Consider the following 25,015-nt stretch of genomic DNA (forward strand, 5'->3'; position numbering starts at 1 on the left):
CTCCAGCCACATTCCAGGGACCCTTCTCAGCCATAGCTGAGCACAGAGCCTGATGTGCTTTGCAGTAACGAAATGTGACAGGGAGAAGTCTAATGTTTGCATTTATGCTTTTCTCAATTATTCAGGGCTTTCAGCAGAGGCTCACTGCCTGTTTCCACTTCTAATGAGAGCCTCTTTGCTGTGAGCAGTCGCAGTGGCCTTTGCTAAACTCCACGTGCACACAACACCTCATCAGGAAAGCAAACTCTGCTCATGTCAGTTGGAGGGGAAGTGGTGGCAGCCTGTGCTCAGCTTTTAGGGTTTTTACTCTGGGGAGTAAGCAACTGAGTTGGAAATGTGTGTGGTTCTGCAGTTGATTTTAAATGCTTCCCCCTGGAAATTTCTTCTTGCCCCCTCCACCCCAACCAAGTGAAAACTTGCTGTTTGCAAGTGAAAACAAACTGCTTAGAGGATGCTGTTTAGGTTGGTAAGGTAAACACTGGTGGGTAAAGGTGACAGAAGCACAGAGCTTGTGTTAAGCCTGGAAAGCCAGTTGCTTTGCACAGTGCAGTGGTAGTGGCAAGGAGCTGGGCACCACTGCCTTTGTCTGGGTGCTGCACATGCCACTCAGGAGACTGGAAAACAGGATGGGAGATATGGTCTGCCTGGGCTTTGGAAGAAGTCCAAGGAAAAGTTACCATCCACTGCTGGAGTAACCTTGCTAGGCTTCAAAAGTGTCAGGACTTGGCATGTCCTTGTGAATTCTGCCTCTCCCAGAGCCCATCGTAGTCATGTGGAGGCTAAAACAGATTTTTGTCACTTGCTCATCTTGAAGTGCTTTCCCAGCTGGCCTCAGCAGTCCATTGGTGGGGGGAAAGTGGGATTTCTGGTATATCACACCAATTCCCTTTGTAATTGTGTGTTTAATTAAACTGAAGAACCAGAGTGACTTTATATATTTTTAACTGTAGGTTCTTAGGAAGAAAAATGCCTGAAAATGCAGTGTCCTTGGGGGTGTGATCCTGCCAGGTGCCAGACCCCAGGCTGAGGTTTTTGAGCATTCAAGCACCCCTCCATCCATGCCAAACTTTGACTTAAGAACTTAATGTTCCTTTAAGAAAACTAGTTTTTAAATGGCACCTTAGCTTGTGGAATTCACAGTTGCAGGATATTTTTGACAGAACAGATCTAGGTACTAGACTAAGACTAGCACTTTGATGGCATTTAAATTAAAAGGATTATATTTCACATTTCAGAATACTCATGCTTAGTGATTTTGTAACTGCCTTAGATGAGGTTTGTAAGTAAGTGTAGGTAATGGTTGCTTTCTCACTACACCCTTAAAGTGATGCACTTTATCTTCCAGTGATAACTGAAATCTACAAAAAGAGAAAAAAAAAAAAATTACTTGAGGGCTAAGTGTGTCTGAACAGTTCTAGCAAAAAAAGTCAGTATTCCCTCATGCTTAAAAAATTAAACATTGGGAAATGAATATTAATGATAAAAAGAACTTTTATTTTTGAGTCTCTGCTCTAAATAAGAATTTATATATTTTTGCCTATTTGCTTCTATAAAAAATAGAAGGTGTTAATTTCAATGTATTTTTCACAAGCTGGTACCTGAATTAAATCAAAACCTTACAGGTCCTTTCTTATAGCATTTTACAGTCTCAGAGCATCATATAAACTCTTAGTGGATTAACTGAACTGTGACTAAGCCATTTCCTTGGATTTCTGGCTACCAGATTCAAGAGTGAAATTTCAATCAGCAGGAACTGCGTGTGTCACTGAGATGTGGTCTTAGAACTGAACCACCAGTGGTCTCCATTTCTCCCATACAAGTACAAGGAGGGGAGAGGGACTCAGAGAATGGGTGGTGCAGGGATGCTGGAAGAAGTGAGGCAGTAGGAAGCTGTGGACAGTATTTGGAGTGGTCATTCTCTGGTGGCAGGAGAAAACCACAGGTGTGGCCAGATATTTAACCTGACAAAGTGCTCTGGTTTCTCCTGGTATGAGCACTTACTGCCTTGTAGCTGCTGTAGTTGTAGCTTGCCTTAGTTGTGAAGAAAGAACTGTGAAGAGTTGTGAAGGGGTTGAGGAGGGGTCTACGAGGGGTCTGAGGTGGAGGTTTGTTTGTCCCAGACTGTGTCTGTTCAGGAACTGATGCCTTTGCTCCCTCTGGAGCAGAGTGCTGTGGGCACTGAGCTTCATCCCCCAGAGCGTGTGGCAGCAGGCACTGTCATGCCAGCTGGAACACTGGTCTGATGTGGGATAGCAATTCCTGTGCTCTGTAAAAGTCAGGTAGTTCAGATGTAATAAGTCCCTTTCGAAAGGGAGCTCTATATATTATGCATGAAGTTTTAGAACCGAGAGAAAGAAGATTTCAGTTCATTAGAGTTGAAAACTCATGCAGATCCCTCAGGCTTTGCAAAACCATCTGGCACACGTTCCACCCTGTGCACTCCTTTCTGCCTCATCTCTTGCCTAGTGCAAGCAGTCTGTTCTTTCCTAACCCCTTTTTCCTTTGCCTTCCCTGCCTACCCCACCAGTGCCGTCACAGCTCTTAAAACATCAAGTGAAGGCAGCAGAGGGGAGGTGAGCTAATAGAGATGTGTGAGGACCTCTGCCTGCATGAAAATGTGTTCTAATTGGAGACACTAACAAAAGACTTTTAGGCTGTGGTGCTTGATCCCTGCACCTTTCTGCACTTTATCTTAGACTATAGAGCTGGAACAGTGGTTTTATTCTGGTGGATCCTTGCCACAGTATCATGTGTTCAGTATGACCCATCCACAGCACCAAAACCACTTGACACAAGCCTGAACTGCCAACACTTCTCATGAGTGTGGGGTTGACATATTGTCCATGTGCTTCCTAGCTCAAAGGGAGGTAGGAGGGAGCAGTAGGGTTCCCAGACCATAGAGTGCATCCAGCAGTGTGGGTTGTGGTGGCTGGGGAGAGCTGCCTCAGCAGCTGTGGTTCTAGTGTCTTACCACCTTTTATCTGTCTTCTTGCAGGAAAAGCTCAAGTATTTCCCTGTGTGCGTGAGCACCAAAATTCACCAGGAGGATGATGCAGAAGAAGGCCTTGGCAGCCTTCCCAGGAACATCAGCTCCCTCAGCTCCCTGCTCCTCTTCAATACCACTGAGAACCTGTGAGAGCCTAAGCAGTGCTGTGCTGCTCACCTGCCCCTGCTTGTCCTCAGAGGAGCTTTCCCAGTTATTTTGTCTGCACCTGATCCTCTACTCACCTGATGCAACCCAGTTTTGCACTTTCTTTTGCTTAGCTCTTCCTATGGTTCCTCTGTAATTTCTCTCCAGCCTTGAGATACTGTGGCACTCCTGCCCCTCTCTTCCCTGCGTGCCAGCCTAGGTACTGCTTCTTCTCCTGACAATTCCTCACAGCATTGCTTTACTGCTTTTGCTGCTTTAATGTCTCCACCACCTCCCTCACTGCAGTTTCCTTTCCCACTGGGCTTTGCATCATGGTTCTTCCTTCTGCTCTTATTGAAGAGCTGCTTTAAGCTCTTCTTGAGCTTGCTCTTTCTTCTCCTGAGCCATGGATCATTTCTACTTTTCGTCTGTCCTCCTGGATCTTGAGTGACAAGTCACTGGTGTCCTGCTGCAGACTGTAGGATGGTTTCAGGCCAGGTGGTGGAAAGGGGAGAGCTTGGTGGCACTACAGTGGGGCTTTGCTTTAAAATTAGTCTGGAAGCTGCACTGGCAGGGTGGGGAGCTGCTTGCCTCCTAGTTGAGGAGAGGAAAGGCAGGAAAATGGAGCTAAAAGAAGGAACCTGGAAGGCCTACTGTATTCCATCTTTATGAGTGAAATCAGGTCTATGCCTCCAAGGCCCTCTTATATACACTATTTCTTCTGGCCTTGGCTCTCAAGGCAGCATCATTAAAATACTTGTTCTCTGCCCTTAGGTACAAGAAGTATGTGTTCCTGGATCCTCTGGCTGGAGCTGTGACCAAGACCCATGTGGCTCTGGAAACAGAGACAGAAGAGAAGCTCTTTGATGCACCTCTCTCCATCACCAAAAGGGGACAGCTGGACCGACAGGTGAGGTGCAGCTGCTTACACTTCAGAGGGTTGTGCTCAGCTCCCTGAAAAGAAAGGGCTTCCATAGAGTGGTGAGCAGGTAGGACAATAGCCCCTTACAGGGTTGCAGAGTACCTCATTTATCAGAGGACCTTGCCTGGTTTTGTACTTGAGGTCCTGGTGTGAGCTTGATGGGTGAGACAAAAGCCTCACACTTGGCAGGTGTTTCTGCTCAAGCCTTTGTTGAGTGGAGAAAGGAGAGTGATGGGATATGGACTCACCTTGCTGCTTGACCTCAGGGCTGTAGGGGGTTTGGAGGATCTATCACTTGATCAGCTCCAGCCTCGTGCAGAGTCTAGAGGTGCCACTGCTAGAAGGTCCCTGGGGTGAAGTGTGATCCTCATCATTCCTGCTGGGAAGGGGTGCCTGCTGGTACAAACAGAAGGGCCAGCCAGACTGAGAAAAGGGCTGTGCTTGGTGAACACATGGGGCAGGCAGTGCACCAACCCAGTTGTCCCAACATGTGACTGGTACCTGACACTTTATAGAGGCCATAGCTTGGGTGTACCAGCTTTGCTGGAGTACCATTTAGGACTGGGAAAAGGAACCTGAGAATCATTTGCTCATCATGTTGGACTGGAGGATATAATGTATATAGTGAACAAACTCTTTATTCACAGTTCACCATGACTGCTATGTTGCCTGTGTGTTAAAAACAAAAGCAAGCCCCTGTAACTACTTCTGCATTTTAATCTTTGAAATGGTTCAGACACTAGACTCTTCTGGATGAGAAAGGACTGGTTTATTTATGCTGCAGCAGTTAGTGCATGAACCCTTCAGAGTTCACTTGCTACTATGAAACTAAGAAGAGTTCTGCACTTCCTCCTCCTGCAGTCTACCTTTCCCAAGCCTGATCTGTAGGATGTAGCTTCTGAGCACAGAGATGTAGGGGTAGCTGATGTACCAAGGTACACCAGCCCAGCTCTGCAGATTGTTCCCTGCAGTGCCCCTGCAAGCACATAGTCACCTTGTTGGTTTGTGTTTCTTTAGGTTGCTGAAAATTACTTCTACGTGCCAGATCTGGGCCAGGTCCCTGAGATTGATGTGCCCTCCTACCTGCCCGACCTGCCTGGCATTGCTGCAGATCTCATGTACAGCGCCGACCTGGGCCCTGGCATTGCACCCTCTGCCCCCAGCAGTGCTATTCCAGAGCTGCCCACTTTCAACACCGAGTCAGTGGAGCCTTTGCAACCAGGTATTTTCAATCCCTGATCCTAGGACCCTATGAAGGAGGAAGGCAGGGGTTGCTAGAAAGCAGAGACAAGGGAGAAAGTCCCTTGGTAGAAATTTTAAGATGGATGGATGATGGATGTTGCACTTCTGGCTTAGGCCTGAGTGAAAGCTGCAACCTGCTCAAGTTCTGGCCTGACTGCAGCCCCTTTACCTCCCTCCTCATCTCTCTGCATGGCTAGGGAGGAGGGAGCACTGTGCAAGGACTGAGTGTGTGTCAGCCTGGCGAGATGCCCTTGTGTGAGTGGGATGCAGCTGGGGAGGGAGAGTAGGGGAATCTCAGACTCTTGCCTTGGCCCTGCCTGCTGTTAAGAGATGGTGCACAGAGTGGAAGTGCTGTACTGCAGGTGCTGAGGACTCTGATCTGATGTGTGAAGCTCTGAGCTGAAATTCAATGTGCCATCCTCTGGGACTCCTCACATACAACTTCTTTCATATTTCAGATCTTCAAGGTGCTGAGCTATTGCCACCTCCTCCCCCTCCGCCTCCTCCACCGCCTCCTGTAATGCCAACCCCGGTGCCTCCTCCACCGCCTCTGCCCCAGCCCATGGCACCCTCGGAGCCGGCTCGGACAGTGAGCGAGGAGAGCAGCAGCACAGTGCCTGCAGGTAAGGGCTGGGCTCCTCCACAGCTGCACCAGCCTCCCTGCCTTCAGCCTGTGCCCTCGGGGCCCCCTGTGCCTTCCCAGCCTTCCAACAGAAGGTACTGGAGGTACCTTCAAGGTGAAGGTACTGGAGTGGCCCTTTCTATGGGAATTTAGCTGGGCCTGTAGCTGATGCACTGACCCAGGTGTGCTGCCTGTTTTTCCTGTGCCTGCAGCTTCAGTGCAGGGAGCCCCAAAGGAGGTGGTGAACCCCTCTACTGGGCGTGCCAGTCTCCTGGAGTCCATCCGCCAGGCCGGGGGCATTGGGAAGGCCAACCTTCGCAGTGTCAAGGAGAGGAAGCTGGAGAAAAAGAAGCAGAAGGAACAAGAACAAGGTGATGAGGCTCTTTGGCAGAGCTGCTTTTCCTTGCCCAGCCTGGGGAGGTGTGGGTCTGGGGGCAGGCAGGCAAGTTGGGAGCACAGTGAACTCACAGAGCAGAAAGGAGTTCTCTCTCTTCACAGGCTGATGTAGGTCTCAGGTGTTCTCCACTCAGCCAGAGCTCTGTGAACTCGCTAAACCCCACTGGCCCAAAGGGCACCTGTCTCAGGACTTGTGGAGAAGTTTCACATGTGATGCACAGGACCAGGCACACAAATGAAACCCTGGGGGCCAAATGGGACAGGGCTGAACCAGTTTAAGCACCTTGGCTGAGGTAGCTGGGCAGAGGATTTAGATGGAGCTGCTTTGGCAGAATGAGACTGCAAATGCACAGCCCCTCAATGAATTTCACTCGTGATTTTCCCCAGATGTGATTAACCCTGCTGTGCCTAGTGTTTTCCTGACCTGAAAATGGACTGTAGTTTTGGGGTGTCATACAAAATTAGAGGTTTGGAGTTTTTTCTTTAATCTGAAGGCAGAATTGCAGGGAAATGCTTTTGCCATAGTGCTTAGCTCAGACTAATCTTTCTTCACTGACTTTTTCTGCTCTGTTTTAGTGAGAGTTACAGGACAAGGTGGAGATTTGATGTCAGACCTCTTCAACAAGCTGGTGCTGAGGCGCAAAGGTACTGTCCTACGATGTGGCTGCTCCTTTCACCTAGGAAAGAGGGAGAGCACTCCCTGCCACTGGAGTTGTGTCAGCCACAGCCTTGGAAACAGGAACAGAGATTTTCCTGGGCAGTGTACCACAGTATAGCTGGGAGTGTCTGTACAGAGAATGAGCAGAGGAATTAATCCAGTGCTTGGGCAGCTTGGCCAACTGCCCATATGGGCATTTGAGATGCCCTGAGGCCGTAGCAGGTTCCTGGGGCATTTAGATCGAAGGTCACACCTCAGCACTGGGCAGACAGCAGCAGGGACTTATTCAGGGGGAGCTGTAGTTAAAGGAGACCTTGGCACAAATCTGTGGCAGCATTAAACATGTTGGCTGTTCTGGTTACCTGCGTGGTGAGAGCATGGCTTTCCCCCTCCCCTTGGCTGAATCTCTTTGGTCTCTAGTCACTCACTGGTGATTTCCTTCCCTCACAGGTATTTCAGGGAAAGGACCAGGAGCCTCTGGGAACACGGATGCTCCTGGCAGTCCTGCTGGTGCCTTTGCTCGCATGTCGGACTCAATACCACCCCTCCCACCCCCACAGCAGCCTGTAGGTGAGGAGGATGAGGATGACTGGGAGTCATAGATAGGATCTATTCAGTATTAGTGTGAAAATGTTGCTGTCTGAAAAATTTCCATGAAGTTGAAGGAAGCAGGTCCTTACTGCCGTCACTTTGGTAAAAGTGGGAAGTGTCATCAATTAAGAGTGTGTAAAGGGAGAACCCAGCTGTCCAGCCATACAGCCCAGCACCACTAGCCACAGGCTGGAGGGCACCAGCTGCTAGAAGCAGGTGCTCCCCTCCCTGAATGCAGAGCTTGTGCAGACAATGGGGTTTGGACCTACTCAAGGGGCAGGTGACTCACAATGGAAGTTTCTCAGAGGCAGCTGTTTCTTTCCCTGTGGGGCTAATTAACATACAGGGAGCAGGTAACAGCTCTGTGCCATAAGGACTCTCTTCCTTGTGAAGAGCCTGGAGGGGCAGCATCCAACTGCTGAAACTGGAAAAGAAGCAAACAAAGCTCCTGGGATGAGATTTGCTCAGGATGACAAGAGGTACCTGGGAACAGCTGAGAGGTTATGTGGCTGTCCCTGGTGTTATTGCTGCCCTCCAGCACTGATCATAACCCTGGGAAGAACCCCAGGAAAGTTAAACTTTAGAAGTTATTTTGAATTCATAAACTTAAGGGTTACAAAGAGCAGAGCAATCCTGTGCTTAAGCATGATTGAAGGAGAAGTGCTGTACTGTGGCCATATCTTTATTCCCCTTGAAAGAATGAACTGCTTCAATCTATTGACCACTTGAAGCAAGGCAGAAAGAGGGTCAGGAGAAAGGTTACCCACAGCTGCTCCATTACCACTCTGTGTTACTCCAGCATGACATAAATTAGTGGCCTGCAAGTTTACAATTCCTGTGAAAAACTCAATGATGACATTGGTCAGTCAGGCCTCCTACACTTGGTGGTTGATGGGAAAAAACCATGTGTTCAGTCAAAATAATTACTCCCCATACTTAAGTGTACTTAAAGAATACTCGCCATACTTGAGTGTTTTTACTGAAAGTATTTAATCAATTTAAATAAAACCTTAACAGCTGTAAACAAGTAGGTGCTTGCTGCTACTGTCTTCACCTGCCTCAGACCTACAAACAGTTTCTCTCCTGGCTGTGTTGCTGAAGGCTGTCTCATCATCATGGCACTCAGATACTGAACAGAAAACATCCACAATGCAGAATGCAGAGATTTTACCAAGTCCAAGGTACAGAAAAGCAGCAACTTGTGTTACTTTACCTAGTCTTCAGAGGTGTAAGTCACAATGACAAATACCATGTGCTCTCTGCTCCACATCACAAAGCATCCAACTTGCCTCGATGGAACTGGGAACACACAAAACCAGGCAGTTTGTCCTTGGCCTTACTCTAAAGGGAAGGCTTGAAAAAGTCCAGATGAGGACAGTGGGGAACCGTGTTGGTAGCAGGACATAAGATATTATGAGTTCTGACCTTTCTTAACTCAGCAAATGCTGATCCAAAGGCAGGTTTCACCTGGGTCCTCTCCCTGATCCACTGGGGCAGTTTGTTAAAGATGGCAGGGCGTGCGTACCTGTGATCCAGGAGCAGGATGCTTGCAAAGTCCTTCTGATGGCGAATGGCCCTGCCTGTACAGAGGATAAAAACAAAGAATGGCCCAGTCAATTGTTTGTTCTCAGACAAGGAAGATCATGTTCCCATCATCTGTAATGCATCCTTTTTCCTACCCTCCTCCTTCAGTGTATTTCATATCCCCCAGCCTGTCCAAGGAAGGATGAATTACCTATTGACTGGTTTACTGCCTTCATGCACAGGTTTTCAATAAGAACTCTGCTCGGTGCCTGGCCAGCAGCTCTGGGCTGGAAAGAAGGAATAGGCAAATTTGAACACAGAACAGATGTAAATCAAATTGGGAAGTCTTAATGACAAAGTGAGGTAAATACTTTTACCCCTGCAGGGTGAGCGGGTGGCCAGGCAGACCCCAAGCTGAGAGTAAGGAGGAAAAGAAGAAAGGCTGCAGTCAGAAAAGTATGTTGAGTATTCACAAAGAGCCAACCCAAGGTCCCCTTGAAGGCAGAAATCTTGCCCCCAGGAACAGCACCTCCAGTGAGCAATGAGAAAGGACAAATGATACTAGCAAGCAGGTTCTACCACCCTGCCACCCCCACAGGGTTGAAGGGTCCTTGCTCCCCTTGGAACTCAGAGTTACCAGCAAGTTCTGGTGGCATTTCCCTCCATCCAACTTCCTCCCTGTGTTTAGACCTGTTCAGGAGCAGCCTGGAGAAGCCTGTGCTCTCAGTACCACACTGTCTGGGAAATGAGGGCAAGCTCAAAGAAAATAAAACTTCTGAAGGCAGCTCTGGGATTCATATGCTGGGAAGTTAGTACTATAAAGCAGAATTGAAAGAGACAGAGGTGTAAGTGGCTCTTACCATTGTTTTGTCAAGCCAAGTCATTTTTTCCTGGAGTTCTGGAGATCTAATGTTGGGGTAAGGCATTCCCACCATAATCACACACCTGCAAGGGAGGACTGCATTATTCTTAATGTCTCATCCTAGAGCACTTTGCCAATAGACTGATAAATTAGAGGTCACTGCACCCCTGAAAGACAGCCAGCCCTTGAAACCAAAAGCAGCAATAAAGCACAGCAGTCTGACAAGCATGTGCTGAACAGAGCTGCAGAGGGATTCAGGGTGCCAGAACAAAGTGATTATCTAGCACAGCAAGCCTAACTGCATTATTCACTGGAAGAAGGCCTGGACAGGCAGGATTTACACCACCCAGCAGACCCTCCTGTTGCTGTAAGCATCAGCTAAGTCACAGATTCCCCAGGATTTTCTATCTGTGCAAGTACTGATATGCCCACCATGCTTGGAGTCACTACACCACAAGCCAGAGCTGGCTTTCCAAGGAGCAGTCACCTTACCTTCCCAGGTCATCGGAGAAATTTATCCCTTCACTCATTTTGCCTCCAACTACAGAAAGCAGCAGGGCCCCTGTCATCTGTCCTCCTGTCTGGCTGCAGCGCTGCAGGAGAGGGACCAGCAACTTAAACGAGAGCAGGGAAGATTTCTGTGCTTCAGAAACACTCCCACAGCTAGGCTAGAGCCCTCTCCTTGTCAAAAGTGCCTTCCTTTGCAGCATTCCCATACCCATTGGCCTGCCACACTCCCACCAGCCTGCCTGGTCAGCTTACCTTTATGCACTTGGCATATTCCACCAGCACCTGCTCCACCTGGTTGGCTTTCTTAGGCTCCTGAAAGATCTGTCAGGCACAGTTCATCAGTTACAGAAATAGGAAGCAAACAGTTTAAAGAAAGGAAATCATTTTATCCCCATGTCATTAAACAGCATATAGAATTAAGGTCACAGAAGGGAAAATTGCCTGAAAAACTAACTTAACCAGTACCTTCCCTCCACCTGAAAATGCACTACAGCTCTTTTCAGCTGGGCTCTGAAGGGAGCAGCAGCTGCTTCTGCCCCTCCAACATTCCCTTTCAGCTTTGGCAGACTTGTTCAATACTGCAAGAAGTTCTAAGTCATCCAAGAGCTGAGAGGCAGAAAAGCAATGTGCACCTCTTGCACCTATGAATCAAGACTCTCTGGGGTCAGGAGACTCTACAGTGCAAGATCTTGGAGGACAGGGACAGGACAAATCAATTTGAATCATCAATTAATTCCAAGCAGTGGCTCCCCTTGCCCAGTGAATAAATTAGCTTTTTATGCAAAGCATAAATAAAGTAATATTTCTTTATGTTATTCTAGAAGACCTAATTAGTTACTGAAAACCTCTGCAGTTAATTAAGCTGTATTTTTATAGGTGCTGTACCTTGGCCTAAAACACAAGTAGCCTTCCTAGTAAACAAGACATCCAACATTTATCTTCTCTGTAATATTAAAGAACCTACAGAATGTGTTTTCCTTTGGTTAGCAAGAAGTAATATCAAATTTTACCAGTCAAAATCAGTCTTCCAGTGGAAAAATAAGTGGCAATTACAAATACAAGTCAAAACTAACTTATTGAAAAGTAGCTACTTAAGCCTCTGATTTAAATTAACTTTCCCTGTGTGGTTTGTGTATAATCTCAGTGTGATCTCACCACAGCAACCTCAGGAAAGCCTTGAACCTTCCCTTCTAAGATCTTGTATGTGGGCAGTTGAAAGTCACACTTGCTGCACTTATACCCAGTTGTCTTGCTAACACATACCCAATTTGCTGGACACTGCAAAAGCTAAACAGAACAAACTGGAATTGAAATTTGGAACAAATTGTGTGTGATCCAAAGCCTTGGAGGAACCAGGCAGAGCACTGGGACCCTGACAGGACACGCCTGAAAAGCACTCAAGAGTGGTAACTCTACAAACACAGAGAAAATTAAGCACAATGCTTCCACCCAAAAATCTACAGGCTGCCCCATGTGCCAGAATGCCAAGAATCACCAAGGCTGTGAAATATCTGGGAATGTGGTAAGTTGATTATCTTTTGGGAAACAGAAGTCACAGCCAGGGCATTTGTAATTTTCCTTTCCCCTAGCACATGATCCAAGATCCCTGCAGCGCAGCCCGAACTGCCTGACTTTCAATACCCAGCTTTCACATACCTGTGAGAGTCGCTGCAAAGATTTTATATTTGCACTGATCTCCATTTTTAATGTTTCTCACTGCTCCTTCAACAGGAGTCACTGCTGCTAGTCTCCCAGTTCTCATCTCTACTTCTAGCAGATAGCAAAATCCCATTTGTCTTATGAACTGCAGTGTTGTATCATTCTACCTAGCCCTTGGCTGTGCTGGTCTGTGCTCAAGGGACACAGATGAGCCTGGGAAAAACAAATTCCCTGTAGGAGCTCAACCTGAACAGCCCCAACTAGCCACAAGAGAACAAGCCTGCTGGCTATGGAAAACAAAGACTGCCTGCCACCATGGCCACTACACAGACTGTGCACTTCAAGAATGGATAGCTGCAATCAATCTCATTTAGATCACAGCTCGGTGCTCAGCCACCCGGGCAGTATCATTTATCTCTTACTGGAGGGATTAGCTGGATAAACACCCATTCTGCTCTGCTGTGCAGACTATGGGAATAACTCAGACAGAGGCCTGGAATGCATATGGAATTGTCTGGGTTTTGACAACTCCACGGAAAGTACCAACTTCCCTGGCTGCACAATCACCTTCTTCTTGGCTGACAGGCGGGAGAGCAGCCCTGTCTGCTCCCAGTGTCCATACACCTGCTTCTCATATTCATAGGAGGGGAAGAAGCACACCACACCTCCCGGGATCACATTGCACAGGTTGCAGAGGATTCGACCTGTCTCATCCATCTGCAAGAGAGATGAGAGCATATTGCAGCTGACAGGAGCCCCAGCTAATGCCACTCTAATTCTCTGCTCAATCCCAGGATCACACCTTCCTTATGACATGCCTAAGGGGAGGAAAAAATGTGGGAAATATGCCAGATCTGTGAGAACTCCCATGGGGAGCTGGGCATCACTAAAAAGCTTTTCACTGCTTGGCCTTCTTCCCTAGCCCAGGGTTTTTGTTACGGCTGTGGAGCCATGGTCATTCAGGAAAAGAGGTTTCCCTCAGTGGATGGAAGCTGTCCCACTAAAACAAATGTTGAGAGCTGGTTAGCACATCTGGCTGAGATTCAGGCTGAGAGGCAGAGCAGACCTAGTGTCTGTCCTTGGGTGTTACTGGCCTGCCAAAGGAAGAAGGGCCAAAACACCTGCAGCTGCTCTTGTGGTTTGGGATTTCCCTTGCCATGGCTTTTGCTCAGCCCAGCTCTTAAACAGAGAGTGTATCCTCTGAAATAGAAGCATGTGAAGCAAAAAAGAGATCCCAAGAAAGGGAGCAGAGGACAAACTGACCATCTGAGGCAGGTCTCTGGTCTGGTAAGTGAACTCCAGCTGCTGGTTAGAAGGACCACTGCAGAGGATGATGGGTAAAATATTTTCTGGAGGAATCACATGTCCTGGAGAAAAAACAAGTAGTGAGAGTCAACATCACTGCTGTTAGCACAAACCCCATGAGCTGAAGAACTTTAACTGCATTCAAGTGACAGAGGCAAACATTTACCAAAAGTGCCTAAGTCACTCAGCCACTCCAACTTCCATCCCCTCAGCCTCTGGGAAGAAGGAATTCTTGACTGCCAACACCAGTCAAGACCACAGGGAAGGTCAGAATGAAAGGGAACTCACACCCCTTTACTGCCCTGATTTTTAGGAAAGACACCACAGCATAGTGTTAAAGGCAAAGTACAGCCCTCCCTGCCAGCCTGGCACACCCACCACAGGAGAACTCCACAATACGGGCAGGGTCCACGCCAGCACAGCACAGCAGCTGCTCTCGGAAATCAGCCACCTAAGATGCACAAAAGAAACACAAGTAAAGTACAGTGTCCCAAAAACTACACGGGCAGCACCAGCCCGGGCCAACAGCGGAGCAGCAGCGCCCTCTGCCCGCGCACAGCAGCGCTGACTTAAGGCAAAGATCCCTGGGGATCCCGGCCCTGCAGAGCCACGGATCCATCACCAGGTCCTCCAAGTGCTCCCCGTGCTAGCTCTCAGCCTGGCTGCTTTCTTTCCACCCCGGCTTGCAGATGGCACCGCTGACCTCCTCAGACCCCAGCACAGCATCCTTATTCCCTCACCGGCTGCATGGTGCCTCCAGCAATGATGACAGCACGGCATTCTTCCACAACCTTGGCAAAGTGGACAGCTGGATTCAGCAAGAGGAATTTGAGGCTGCTCTGACCAACTGTGCCTGGGAAAAGGAGAGAAGAGCATTCAGGAGCTAGCTGTGACACATAGTCAGGGATATGAGATCTTCCCTCCTGACATGGGCGCTCTGACAGGTCCCCACCTCTCAAAGTAAGGACTTGCTGTTCAACACAAAGAGGCAGCAGCAAGTAATGCCAATCTGGGAGTTATCTTCTGCTTCCTAATCTCCCTGGAGCTGTACAACAAGCAGGACAAAAATTGACATCCAAAGTGGGAGCAGAGCTCTGCAAACTCTGGCCCCAATGCCCTTGGTTAAAAATTCCCTTGGGGTCATAAGCATCCTCAGACTGATCAAGCCGGCCAGCCTACATCACAGATGGCACAAATGTTGCTGCAGGTTCCCCACAGCCTCTTATATTTCCTCCCTCAGTGCCAGTGGAGCACCCTGCTTGTGACTGACTCGTGCCATCTCTCCCCAGCTCACCCCTGCCAGTACCTTGCCTGTTGAGAATGACTCTGCCATCTTGGTTTGCATTTGTAAGGGCTGAGAGAAATCCTTCAATCTGCATCAGTGGAGAGGCAGCTCGGAGCTGGTCATGCTCAGCCTCCACAGGAGGGCTCTGGGGGGTACCTGCTGGCCCAAAAAGGAAAGGAAAGGCAAGCAACTTAGGCCACGCTTCTAAAGACAGGGGCTAAGCACAAAACATGCTCTACAGGAACATAATACCTGGCCTACATCTGCAGGCAGAGAACAAAGACCCATTAAAGGGGAAAACCCAAATTCTGTCTCATTACTAAATGAAAAAAATATAAAAGAAAGATCTGGTTTTTTGTGGATGGCACCACTAAGCAGAGCTACTACACGCAATAGTTCACGTCCTAGAGCCAGCAGGTCACAGAAGTGCAAAGCTTGAGTGCATGTGCTATGAATATGGAATTACATAATTCAGCTTGAAAGGGACCTCACCAATCAAATGAACAGAGCTGTTAAAAAACACCCATGCAGGACACCTTCTCCAGTCTCTCATTCTGCAAATCTGCTTCCCCCCTTTCCTCATGCAGAGAGATGCAGGTTCCACATCCTCACTCTGCCCACAGATGCAAGGAGAGAATGCCTGAACTCACCCTCCTTATCAGATCCCTGCTGAAGGGTCAGAAGAAAGTTCTGCAAACCAGCCAGCTTCTGGTTTTCCTTGTTGATCTTCACTGCTGAGGCAGGGCCCCCATATCGCTCCACAAACCCAAAAAGCTGCCAAGCAAAAGCCAGAAAGACTAAGACTACCAACAGCAGGAATCAGAGAGGATAAAAGCAGGTTTGCTGGCCTGCCACAAATTAAGGTCCTTAGTAGGTGTTCACACACCAGCCTAATCAGAATGTATCAGCTCCCATTACCTTTCTCCACCACTGAATCAAAAGCAAAACAAGTCTCTGATGTCTGTTCTTCCAGTGCAATGCAGCCTACTTGGCTGGCAGATCAGAGGCCAAGCAGCACAGAACTGCCACCCACTGGAATACTGTGGTACACCACATTGTATATTTCTTTTCTGGATAAGCAAAAGTTAATCTGCCCACATACTACTTTTTACAGGAACCACTTTGTTTGCAGAACAGGGTGGAGAACAGCTCCAACCCTGCTGCATCTTCCATCTCAAACTCCAGGTGTGAAACAGCATTGGAACACTGCTGAGAGGACAAGTACCTTCCTGCTGATGAGGCTCTTCTCACAGTACCGCTGGACCTGTTGAAGGAAGACATGAAAATGAACTGGCATTCAGCACCTCTTCTCCCATCCTGCTGTCCTTGATCCCTGTCCAGCAAGGCTGTCACTTCCTGTGTTTTGGGGAGAGGTGCACAGCTCTTCATGGGCACTACAAACCAGACAAGTTTATTACAACGGCATTCCAGAGTGGAAACACACAGTGTTAAGGGGCTGTGTTTGGAGGTTCAAGGGGGGAGTCAGGTTACTGGAGTAGCCACATTTCTGCATCCACAGCCCTTACAGTGTAGCTTTGCCTACAGACAGCTAGAAAGCAGATTCTGCCATGTGGGCTTTGGCTCTACTTCCACCTCTCACACACACTCCAAATAATCTCAAACAAGACACCACCTGTGCCCTATCAGACAATCTTTGCATTACCTTGAAGAGGTTGATATTGTCAATCTGGCTCTGAAATAGAAAGTCATTGATGGATTTTAGTACTGTCCCTGAAAGAAAAGAGAGAAAAGGGGAAAAGAAATTATTAGCTGCTGCTGGGCCTGCACCCCTTACTGCCCACACCCATGTCCCTGACTGATAGCTCCATACCCCAGGAGCTCACTACAGTCTTACCTGTTTGGGAAACTGCCTGGCATCCAGGATTCTGGTTCACATTACCTGTAAAGCATGAAACCAATTCAAGGAAGGCTTTAATATATCTCAAAATTAACAGGAAACTAAAGACTGAGCTTGATAGGTACAGTGCACAAAAAAACCGCCAAGAAGTAACTACATATCTGCAAAATATAGCTATACAGACAAAACATCAGCTCCCCTCAGTTTTCATTTGCCCTGTAGAGTAGCCCTACACTGCAGAACAAGTGTGCTGTTGCATCCCAAGGAACACCACCTACATTCCTTCAGGCAGGAAGTGGCAGGAAGCATTTCTGGGTGATCAGAAATGCTCACACCCTATGTAGTCATCATGCTGCAAAGACAAAGGGAAAGGGTTGCAACACATCCCTCACCCCTCAATGCAGCAGCAGGAAGCTGAGAAGCACAGAGGCTGGCAGGCAACTGGGAGGAGGGGAAAAACCTAAGGACACCTACATGCCCAGAGCCCAACAGAACAGGATTCACTGCTCTTTACATCCTAGTCTTTAACACCCACCTCACATCTCACTTTTGCAGCCCCTGTCCCAAAGGGCTGCGTTTCCCTGGCATGGAGAAAGTTCTATATGAACTTAGGACATTTCCCTCCTCAAGACACACTAAGGTCTAGCAAACAGATCATTGGAGAAAAGGAGCCCTGCAAACTCCTGTGGACCGAAAATCAAAGCAAAATAGTATTTTCTTACAAAAGGAAAGGCACCAGTTGGGAAAGATTCATTCTGCAGATGCATGCTGACATACACAGAGGCCTTACTACCAGGTGACTTAGAGATTTATTTCATGCACTTCTTTGTGCTACAGTGTTATACATCTGCTATATTTCTCACTTAGCATCTTACATTATCCCCACTCCAAATGGATCTCAAAACCACACAGAAAGAGAAGGAAACTGCCTCTACCAACTTACAATGTCATTTGCTGCTCCTCAGCTAGTGAAACAAAGAGAAAGGTTCAAGTAGACACCAGACAACTTCCCCACATACAAACCAGCCTGAGAAATAAAACTACTGTAGGCATCTGAACCTATACATGAGCAACACTTCCTTGCAGTCTCTGCAGAGAAGCAAGGGGGACAGTGTCCTGAGGAAGCACTAACTAACTATCCTTGGAGACAAAAGAGGTTTTCTTACCTCCCAGCATGGCCACAAACCGCTCCAGTAAATACAGGATCTGCTTAATGTACATCAAGTTCTTTGCCTTCAAACGTTTCCTATGAAAAATGAGACGTGTTTAGGCCCCAAAATCTCTTCAGGGACTAACGAAAGCAGCTGAGCTGCAAAAACAAGTACATGAACACTTCTTAATTTTGGAGAGACAGGATTTCTTCCAGGCTCACTGTCCCTGTTTGTGACAGGGCAGAGTTTTCTGGATATCCTGCCCAAGGTCATCCCAAAGCACTTACCCATGCTTCCCACACTGTTCCTACCATTGCACTTCTCCTTGCATATTAATTTTAGTTTGTTTATTACAATGGCAGTGATGCCTCAACATCCTGTTGCAATAATGCTCAAAAATTTCAGAGTTATTAGCATTGAACACAACAATCAGCCTCTGCAGGGATGGCAAGATGCAGAGCCAAAACCCACATACAGCTTCCTCCTCCTCAAAGCTTGCTGCTTCTACCATAATGCCAGTCAGCACATGAAAGACTAAGGGAGAGACATGAAAGACTGAATCTTTTGAAACTCTGCATCACAAACAACAAGTGATCAGAGGAAGATATTGGGAAAAGAACTAAATGCATAAGGAGAAAAGAGAATCCTCAGGGTATCCCCTTGCTGCTTAACACCAGTCCCAGGAGTCTAACTTGGATTCTAGAGAGAGATAATGAAGCAAGTGTCTTTTCATCTGCAGAACTCTCAATCAGTAACTTTCCACTGGGGAAAAGCAAGAAGGACCCTGCAGCCACGAGGCAAGCCAAGGCATCCACAGAGCTTGCCTCTGCTGAGCTGTTTCTCCCAAGATCCTCACCTGTATCGCTCCATGTACTGCGACAGCTGGGAGTGGGCACAGCACAGCTACACAAATAGAAAGCAGAAGCTGTTGTTATAAATGAGAGAAGCAAGGGCACTGCTGGAAGCAGACCTCCCTCTCCATCAGCAGGCCAGGCTGTGACTCACCTGAGAGCCGCTGACCTCGGCACTATGGATGCAGGTGATGGTGTCTATGAGGTTGTGAGCCTCGTCAATGATCACAACCTGGTCCTTCAGCTTGATCCCGGCAGCGTTCCTGGTAGGCTCATGCAAAAGCATCTGATAGGGCAGCACCACCAGCTACAGGAGAAGCACACACTGCCCTGATTCCAGCTCTCATCATTACAAACTTAAGGCATTCTACAACCACTCGTTAACAGCCTGTATCAGAGGGCCATGCAGAATTCAGCCAAGTGATGTACTCTTATTGGGGGAAAGGTAGGAACAAAACCAGGAGCACATATGCAAATATGCTACAGTTGCATGTGGGCTCAGGTTACCTTCCAAATCCCCTTTGGAGCACTGAAAGCATGTCTTCAGAGAGAACTCAGCAAGGAAGAAGAGTGGTGTAAGAGCTAAGAATACACCTGTATGTCAGTATTGCCTCATATTGCTGAACTGTTTGAGTATTTAAAAATGTCGAAACATACAGTATTCTTATGAATTTCTGACGGGAATTCTCATTTTCCTTTGCTTTTCTGAGCAGAACTACAGCTGGCAGAAATACAGCCTGTTTATAGACCCCCCCCAGTCTAAGTAACAGAGTAGGATCAGTTCATTCTTAGAGTGCCTGGCATTAATGGCACTAAAAGTGTTACGCCTTACCTGAGCAGCAGGGATGGCGAATCGACTCCCATAATATGGGCAGGCTTTGGTCTCCCTTCCCAAGGACACCAACTGCTCAATATCCTTCACTTCCACTAGAACTTCATCACAGAGAAACTGCATTTGCTCATAGGAATAGAATGGGCACACGGTGCGACTCACACGTCTCTTCTTCCCATCATTCTCCTCATCACTCTTCTTTTCTAACAGCAGAAATCAAAAGAAAGCTATGAGCAACACACACAACAGCCTAGAACAACTACTTTGCAGAACCCCCTGGATTTCAAGGCAAGCTTTGTCCTATGTATTCCTGACCTATCAACAATTTTAAAATTATTCAGCAGTAACATTTCCATCTCCACAGTGAGCACTACTCTTCCCAGTTAGATTTAGAATGTGACATCTTCCAACATTTCTAGTACTGAGTTAACAAACACAAGTATCTTTCCATGCAGAAGTCCTGACCAGCTTAAGACACTCAGAAAATTCATCTTGATCTCAGCATAGCCTGGACATCAAGAAAAGCACCAAGGATTCCTGTTCCTCCAACCTGTCATTTCCAAGCTCCTACCACTCTTGTTTGAACTGACTGTCAGTGCCCACTGTCTCCACACTCTGATGACACCTTTATCAGGAACTGGTTGCCCAGGCTGGGAGCATTCCTACCGTGTTTGTTCTTTTGCATCTCCATGCAGCGGTCATTGATGAGCTGGAGAGCACCCAGGCGTCGCACCTCCTCGTTCACACACAGATTCTGCCACGTGCAAAGAGAGGAAGAGGAAGGGTGTCAATTCACAGCTGGATGCCCCCATGTCCACCCTCTGTTGTAAAACAAAAGATTTTCTTTAAAGCAATCTCAGTCCAAATTCCAAAAATGAAAAGTCTAACTGCTACTAACATGCTCGAGACCCACAGAAACTTAGGAGAAAGAAAAGAGAAAAAGAGGGCTCACTGGTACACAACAGCTTCTAAAAAATGCTGCCAGAAGTACTAGTTTACTGAGAGGAGCACCTTCTCAATGACTCAGACATCTGTAATACTCCATATTAGAAAAGGTAAAACATATTATTGTGTTTACATCAAAAGGCAAATTACTAAAACAGAGTTCACAGAAAAATGTACATTACACAGATGTGTTGCAACTCATGGCTGCCTTAGTTTTTGAACAGGAGATTCAGCTAGTCCCCAAGGTGACTTCTGGGGCACCAGATCCACACAGCTCCTGGCAATGTGTTCTGGGTCCCTTGAGAACACCACCACGTACCTGCCTGGATCCCAAGGAGACCAGACGTGTGTCTTTGCCAAAAGGACTTTTCTGCACCTCGTGTACGAACTGGGACAGCTGGGAGTGAGTGCGGCTGCAGTAGTAGATCTGCAACGAGGAAGAACAAAGGGAAGACAAGAAGCACATGGAAGCCAATCCCTACCTGAGACCAGTCCTATAAGGAAGCAGCTGAGCACTTTAACAAGGTTCACCTTGCTCATACCTTCAAAAGCACAAGGGAAGGCACATGTTTGAATGTCACCTTAAAACTGCTGAGGCCAAAAGTCCCATCTTTGTTTTCTCCTCTGCATTTGCCCTTTATTTCCATTGAATTTTCCAAGGTCTCTATAAAGCAGGGACTCACCATGGGAGAGTAATAAAAAACTATTTATTGCTGTGTGCTTTTACAGCAAGCCGCAGCAAAAACTAAGCAGTGGTAGCACAGCAAGCTGCTTAGGCAGGCAGTGTAGTGCAGGAGATGAGCACAGCAGAACTAGCTGTCTTTACCAACAAACCTGTCAGGTTTTGGAAGCTAGTTCCTAAATCCTTCTGTACTGCCTGACTGTTGGAAAGGTGCAAGGAAGCCATAACTCTGCTCACTCCTACACTATTCTATGAAGTGGCACTATTTAATTTCCTCATCTCACCTTAGTCACATGCTCCTCTTCCAAATCATCATCATCTTCTTCCAGCCTAAGAAAAGAGAAAGCTGAAATAGTTTCCTTTCAGCAGACCACCTTTCAGCATTTGATTCACACTAAGAATCAATGATGCTCCACCACAAGAGTGAGGTCTCAAGAGAGATGATTAAGTCATCTCAAGAAGGGTCTCAGAACTATCTCAGGTGGTAAAAGAAAAATTAACTTTTTAAGAACAGTGTAAATGTGCATAATCAAGTCAAGCCTTTCTCTTTAAAGGAAAAATCTCTGTGCCTCTTTTCAAAGTTCAAGATCTTTTTTTCTTTTGATTCAGGGGCCTCTAAGCCTCAGGTATAAGCTAATTAGTGCTATACTATTCTTTGGTGAGCTTATTTATTTATTTTTGTAAAGCTTTCCCATTAGAAGCAATTTACCACCCTCCAGATATTGCATAAAGAAAGGCTTCAGGAAAGCATTCAGCTGCCATAAAACTCCTCAAAGGAACAGCAGTTCAATATTTGATAAACTAACTACATATAAAAAAAGCAGTTAAGTGTTCTTCAATTTTTAAGGCAGAAGGATCTGTCTAGATAGTAATTAGTAAATTTGTAATTTAAATGTGTTTGACTTTTTGTGCTGAAGTATGGCTTCTGGCTTTCTGCATAAAGCAAATGCATGAGAGAGAAAATGTGCATGGGGTTTTCATGACAAAGCTCTGTCTTCAGAAACGTGAACATCTCTGCCTTTAAAGTATCAAAAGATGCCAGTGCTAATCTGCAGAACTGACAACTTCCTTTGGTGTCCTGAGTTCCATTCTGCTTTTCTAATGCAAGGAGCTTGATCTCAAGTCATTAATTCAGCATCCAGAGGCACTCTGGGAAGCTGGGCATGGATAAAGGCAGGGCATACATTTTAAGATGCACTTTCTCAGAAAGCACTTCAAGTCACTCAGATCAGTCTAACATAAGTTTAAAAAAACCAAACTAAAATTCCCCCAAACAACCAATTAAATAAAACACCAAAACAACTACCACCTTACACCATCTGAAAAGGTGAGAAATACTATTTAATAAAATCTGCACAACTGCTTTAATCAGGGCAAGACAAAAATTAAGACAGAAAATGTTCCCTCAGCCCCTGTCCTTACCCAGATACCACCTTCTTTTCATCATCACTCTCATATTCAGCAAGAATCAGCTCCTCCTCATTGTGATCCAGCTGGTCTAGAACACCCTCTCCAGCTCCCTGTGAAAGAGCCTCCTTGCTGAGCTGAAGAAGGCGCTTTGCCTCATCCTCCTCACATCTCTGGAAGAACACAAAGGCACAGTATTTCCTATATAAAAAGAGTAGCACAGGGGTTGCTTTATGCCATGGACAGGTCAGAAGACAGCACAGTCCCCCACAGAAGGCTGAAGCTGTTCAGCCACACAGAAAGCAGCTATTACTAACAATCAAAGACTTGCCCATACAGATGGTTATGAAGGGGAAACATAAAGGATCTTCTCTGCAAAAGGCCTGCTGAACTAATAGACCCTCAATGAAATGCTTAAAGTGGCCCATAAAAGATATCTGCACGATGAAGCAGAATAAATAAACCTGAACAAACAAACATGTAAGGATATAAACACTCTGTGCACATTTAACTCAAAGCTCAGCATCTGGTTTAGAACAAGATTTCTCTTGCTGTTTTTTCTCCAGTAGTGTGACTGTTACTCTAACACAAGTCTACCTCTCTACAAAAATTCAATTAAACTGTTGAAGTACAGTTTTCTGATTAACTTTTGTGTCACGACATAGAAAAGTTCATTTTTTCCATCTCAAAACAGCATCTTCCAACATCAATGAGCGTTTTACTACTATGGCACTATACAGAAAATGCAGTTAGTAAGCACTACAGAAAAAATGAACCAGTCACTATTTCAAATCTCCATAATTCTCTCATTTGCTTTCTTGCTTTTCATCATACTTCTCATTTTACATGCTCTTCATCCTCTTTTAAGAGACAAGTTCTTGGTTCCATTTGTTTTTTTATTTGCCATTCTTTACTATTCCTGTCATATCCTTTTAACAGGAGTTGACCAAAACATTAGAGTATTTGAGATGGAGCATACTAGAAATTAATAGCCTGGCAGCCTAATAAATCTGTCAAGCTGGGGACCTGAGCTGAGTATTTCTGGGAAGTTTGACTCATATAATCAATAAGCATCAAGAGCACTGAGGCCAGTTTATGCATCTAAATGAGAGGAAATATGTATCTGTGGACTTCAATACCATTTTTATTCCAGAAGTACAGACTGTTCACACATGCTCATAAAACAGAGATCTTCCTAAAAAAAGCTTCAGAGTATTAAAGCTTTTAAAAGAAAAGCAGAGGGCCAGAAGACAACCAGAACACACATAATTTCTGCCAACATGCAAAAACTGTCATACAAAATTATCAATGCACAAACTGTTTTTCACATCTGTACTTTTAAAAGAAAATGTAACAAATAATATCAGATGACCAATTTCAGAAACCTCATACAAAGAGCTCCTTCAACAGGTGAATTGGAAAATTCAGTGTGAAGTCACACATAAGCAAGTATGAACAACACCGAAGATAACCAAAAGGGAAAGTTCTGATGTATTTGGAATAACTCACCTTCCTCTTTGCTGCATATTTTAACTGCACATTGTGCCGAATTTTCTCAAGGCTATCTTCTCGCTTTTTCCTTCTGATGTGTTCTTCCTGCAAAAAAGGGAGACTGAAGGCAGGATGAAGTAGATTTAGTCCTCAACCCTTGGTATCACTAATTATGCTCTGGGCATAAAAAAAGACTGATGGAAGCAAAACTGCCAGTACAGGATGCTGTTCTCTCAAGTGCTCGCCTACTGAGTGTTACTTTGCTAAAAGCACTGTAGTTTCCGCAGGCAAAGACACACCACCATCAAACTTGCCTCCCGTTTTTTCCAGTCATTATCCAGGATACAGGAGCAGTTTGCCCAGAGAGAGGGGCAAAGGAGAGAACGAGTTTCCTTCCCGGGAGATGCTAAAAAGCCGCCTGCACGGGCAGAGAGGCTGTTCCAGGTGAGCCCGGGGTCCCTCCCAGCCCCAGCCATTCTGTGCCTATACGGTATCAGACCCTTTCCTCCTTATTTCACGCGCCCTCCACACACGAACCTTCAGCCTGTCCACCCTGTCCCGCTCCTCTTTGTTCTGCACGAAGGCCGTGACCCAGTCGGGGTCGCGGGTCGGGGACACGGGGCCCGTGTCCGCGCTGTCCGGCCGCGCCCGCTGCGAGCTCAGCCCGTCCTGCGCCAGCAGCCGCTCCTCCTCCCGCCGCCGCTTCTCCTCCCAGTCCCGCAGCCACGACAGGGCCCCGCAGATGAGGCTCAGCGATTTGCCCTGTCACGGAGAGCCAACACGGTGAACAGCGCTGCCGCCCCCGCCCGGCCCCGCCCGGCTCGGCCCCGGGCTCACCGTGCCCGTGGGGCTCTCGAAGATGCCAACCCGGCCGGCGTCCAGCGCGCCGTACAGCGCCTGCATGAACTGCTCCTGGATGCGGTACGGAGCGTAGGGGAACGGGAAGCGGCCCGCTGCAGGGCCCGCCGCCGCCCCGCTCTCCGGCCCGGGGTTCTCCATCCCGCCGCTCTCCATCCCATGCCGGTGATCTCCGTCCCGCCCCGCTTCGAACCGGGCGCCGCCGCCGCCGCCCCTTCCCGTGACGCGGCGGAA

General features: G+C 47.1%; 2 protein-coding genes across 6 annotated transcripts in view; one reads left to right on the plus strand and one right to left on the minus strand.

The window, feature by feature from the left end:
* Positions 1 to 8,591, plus strand: part of WASHC1 (WASH complex subunit 1) — a 35,309-nt gene extending 26,718 nt beyond the window's left edge. For all 3 annotated transcript variants that reach the window (XM_056510363.1, XM_056510354.1, XM_056510346.1), the window contains 7 exons: positions 2,996 to 3,132; positions 3,905 to 4,040; positions 5,070 to 5,274; positions 5,753 to 5,917; positions 6,129 to 6,287; positions 6,889 to 6,957; positions 7,421 to 8,591. In XM_056510363.1, coding sequence (XP_056366338.1) covers positions 2,996 to 3,132; positions 3,905 to 4,040; positions 5,070 to 5,274; positions 5,753 to 5,917; positions 6,129 to 6,287; positions 6,889 to 6,957; positions 7,421 to 7,572 — 1,023 coding nt within the window. In that variant the 3' untranslated portion in view covers positions 7,573 to 8,591. The remainder of the gene's footprint in view (positions 1 to 2,995; positions 3,133 to 3,904; positions 4,041 to 5,069; positions 5,275 to 5,752; positions 5,918 to 6,128; positions 6,288 to 6,888; positions 6,958 to 7,420) is intronic.
* Positions 8,592 to 8,602: 11 nt separating this feature from the next.
* DDX11 (DEAD/H-box helicase 11) lies at positions 8,603 to 25,000 on the minus strand. Of its 3 annotated transcripts, none has more exons than XR_008842158.1 (27): positions 24,761 to 24,982; positions 24,461 to 24,685; positions 23,942 to 24,028; positions 22,448 to 22,605; positions 21,310 to 21,355; positions 20,663 to 20,770; positions 20,065 to 20,152; positions 19,399 to 19,601; positions 18,721 to 18,873; positions 18,572 to 18,618; positions 17,731 to 17,810; positions 16,562 to 16,606; positions 16,370 to 16,437; positions 15,932 to 15,970; positions 15,357 to 15,480; positions 14,728 to 14,862; positions 14,162 to 14,274; positions 13,800 to 13,872; positions 13,380 to 13,483; positions 12,684 to 12,833; positions 10,710 to 10,778; positions 10,440 to 10,540; positions 9,946 to 10,030; positions 9,297 to 9,372; positions 8,987 to 9,141; positions 8,775 to 8,860; positions 8,603 to 8,690 (listed from the first exon to the last, which is right to left on the minus strand). XR_008842158.1 is itself a non-coding variant. In XM_056510330.1 (26 exons), the coding sequence occupies exons 1-26, from the start codon at positions 24,935 to 24,937 to the stop codon at positions 8,831 to 8,833; spliced, it is 2,742 nt and encodes a 913-aa protein (XP_056366305.1). In that variant the 5' UTR covers positions 24,938 to 25,000; the 3' UTR covers positions 8,676 to 8,830. The 3 variants fall into 3 exon arrangements, 1 of the variants encoding a protein (XP_056366305.1); XR_008842156.1 differs by having other exon boundaries at positions 14,728 to 14,865; positions 24,761 to 24,968; XM_056510330.1 differs by having other exon boundaries at positions 8,676 to 8,860; positions 14,728 to 14,865; positions 24,761 to 25,000.
* Positions 25,001 to 25,015: the final 15 nt, after the last annotated feature.

The sequence above is a fragment of the Oenanthe melanoleuca genome, chromosome 1A (assembly GCF_029582105.1).
Source record: "Oenanthe melanoleuca isolate GR-GAL-2019-014 chromosome 1A, OMel1.0, whole genome shotgun sequence".
Taxonomy (NCBI): Eukaryota; Metazoa; Chordata; class Aves; order Passeriformes; family Muscicapidae; genus Oenanthe; species Oenanthe melanoleuca.

Excerpts from the sequence above, each read along its gene's own strand:
- DDX11 (XM_056510330.1), bottom strand. The coding sequence starts at position 24,937 with ATGGAGAGCGGCGGGATGGAGAACCCCGGGCCGGAGAGCGGGGCGGCG. Across the intron at positions 20,771-21,309 it reads AAGAGGAGCATGTGACTAAG|ATCTACTACTGCAGCCGCAC; the intron begins GTGAGATGAGGA and ends TCCTCGTTGCAG. Across the intron at positions 12,834-13,379 it reads CCAGAGACCTGCCTCAGATG|ATGGATGAGACAGGTCGAAT; the intron begins GTCAGTTTGTCC and ends TCTCTCTTGCAG.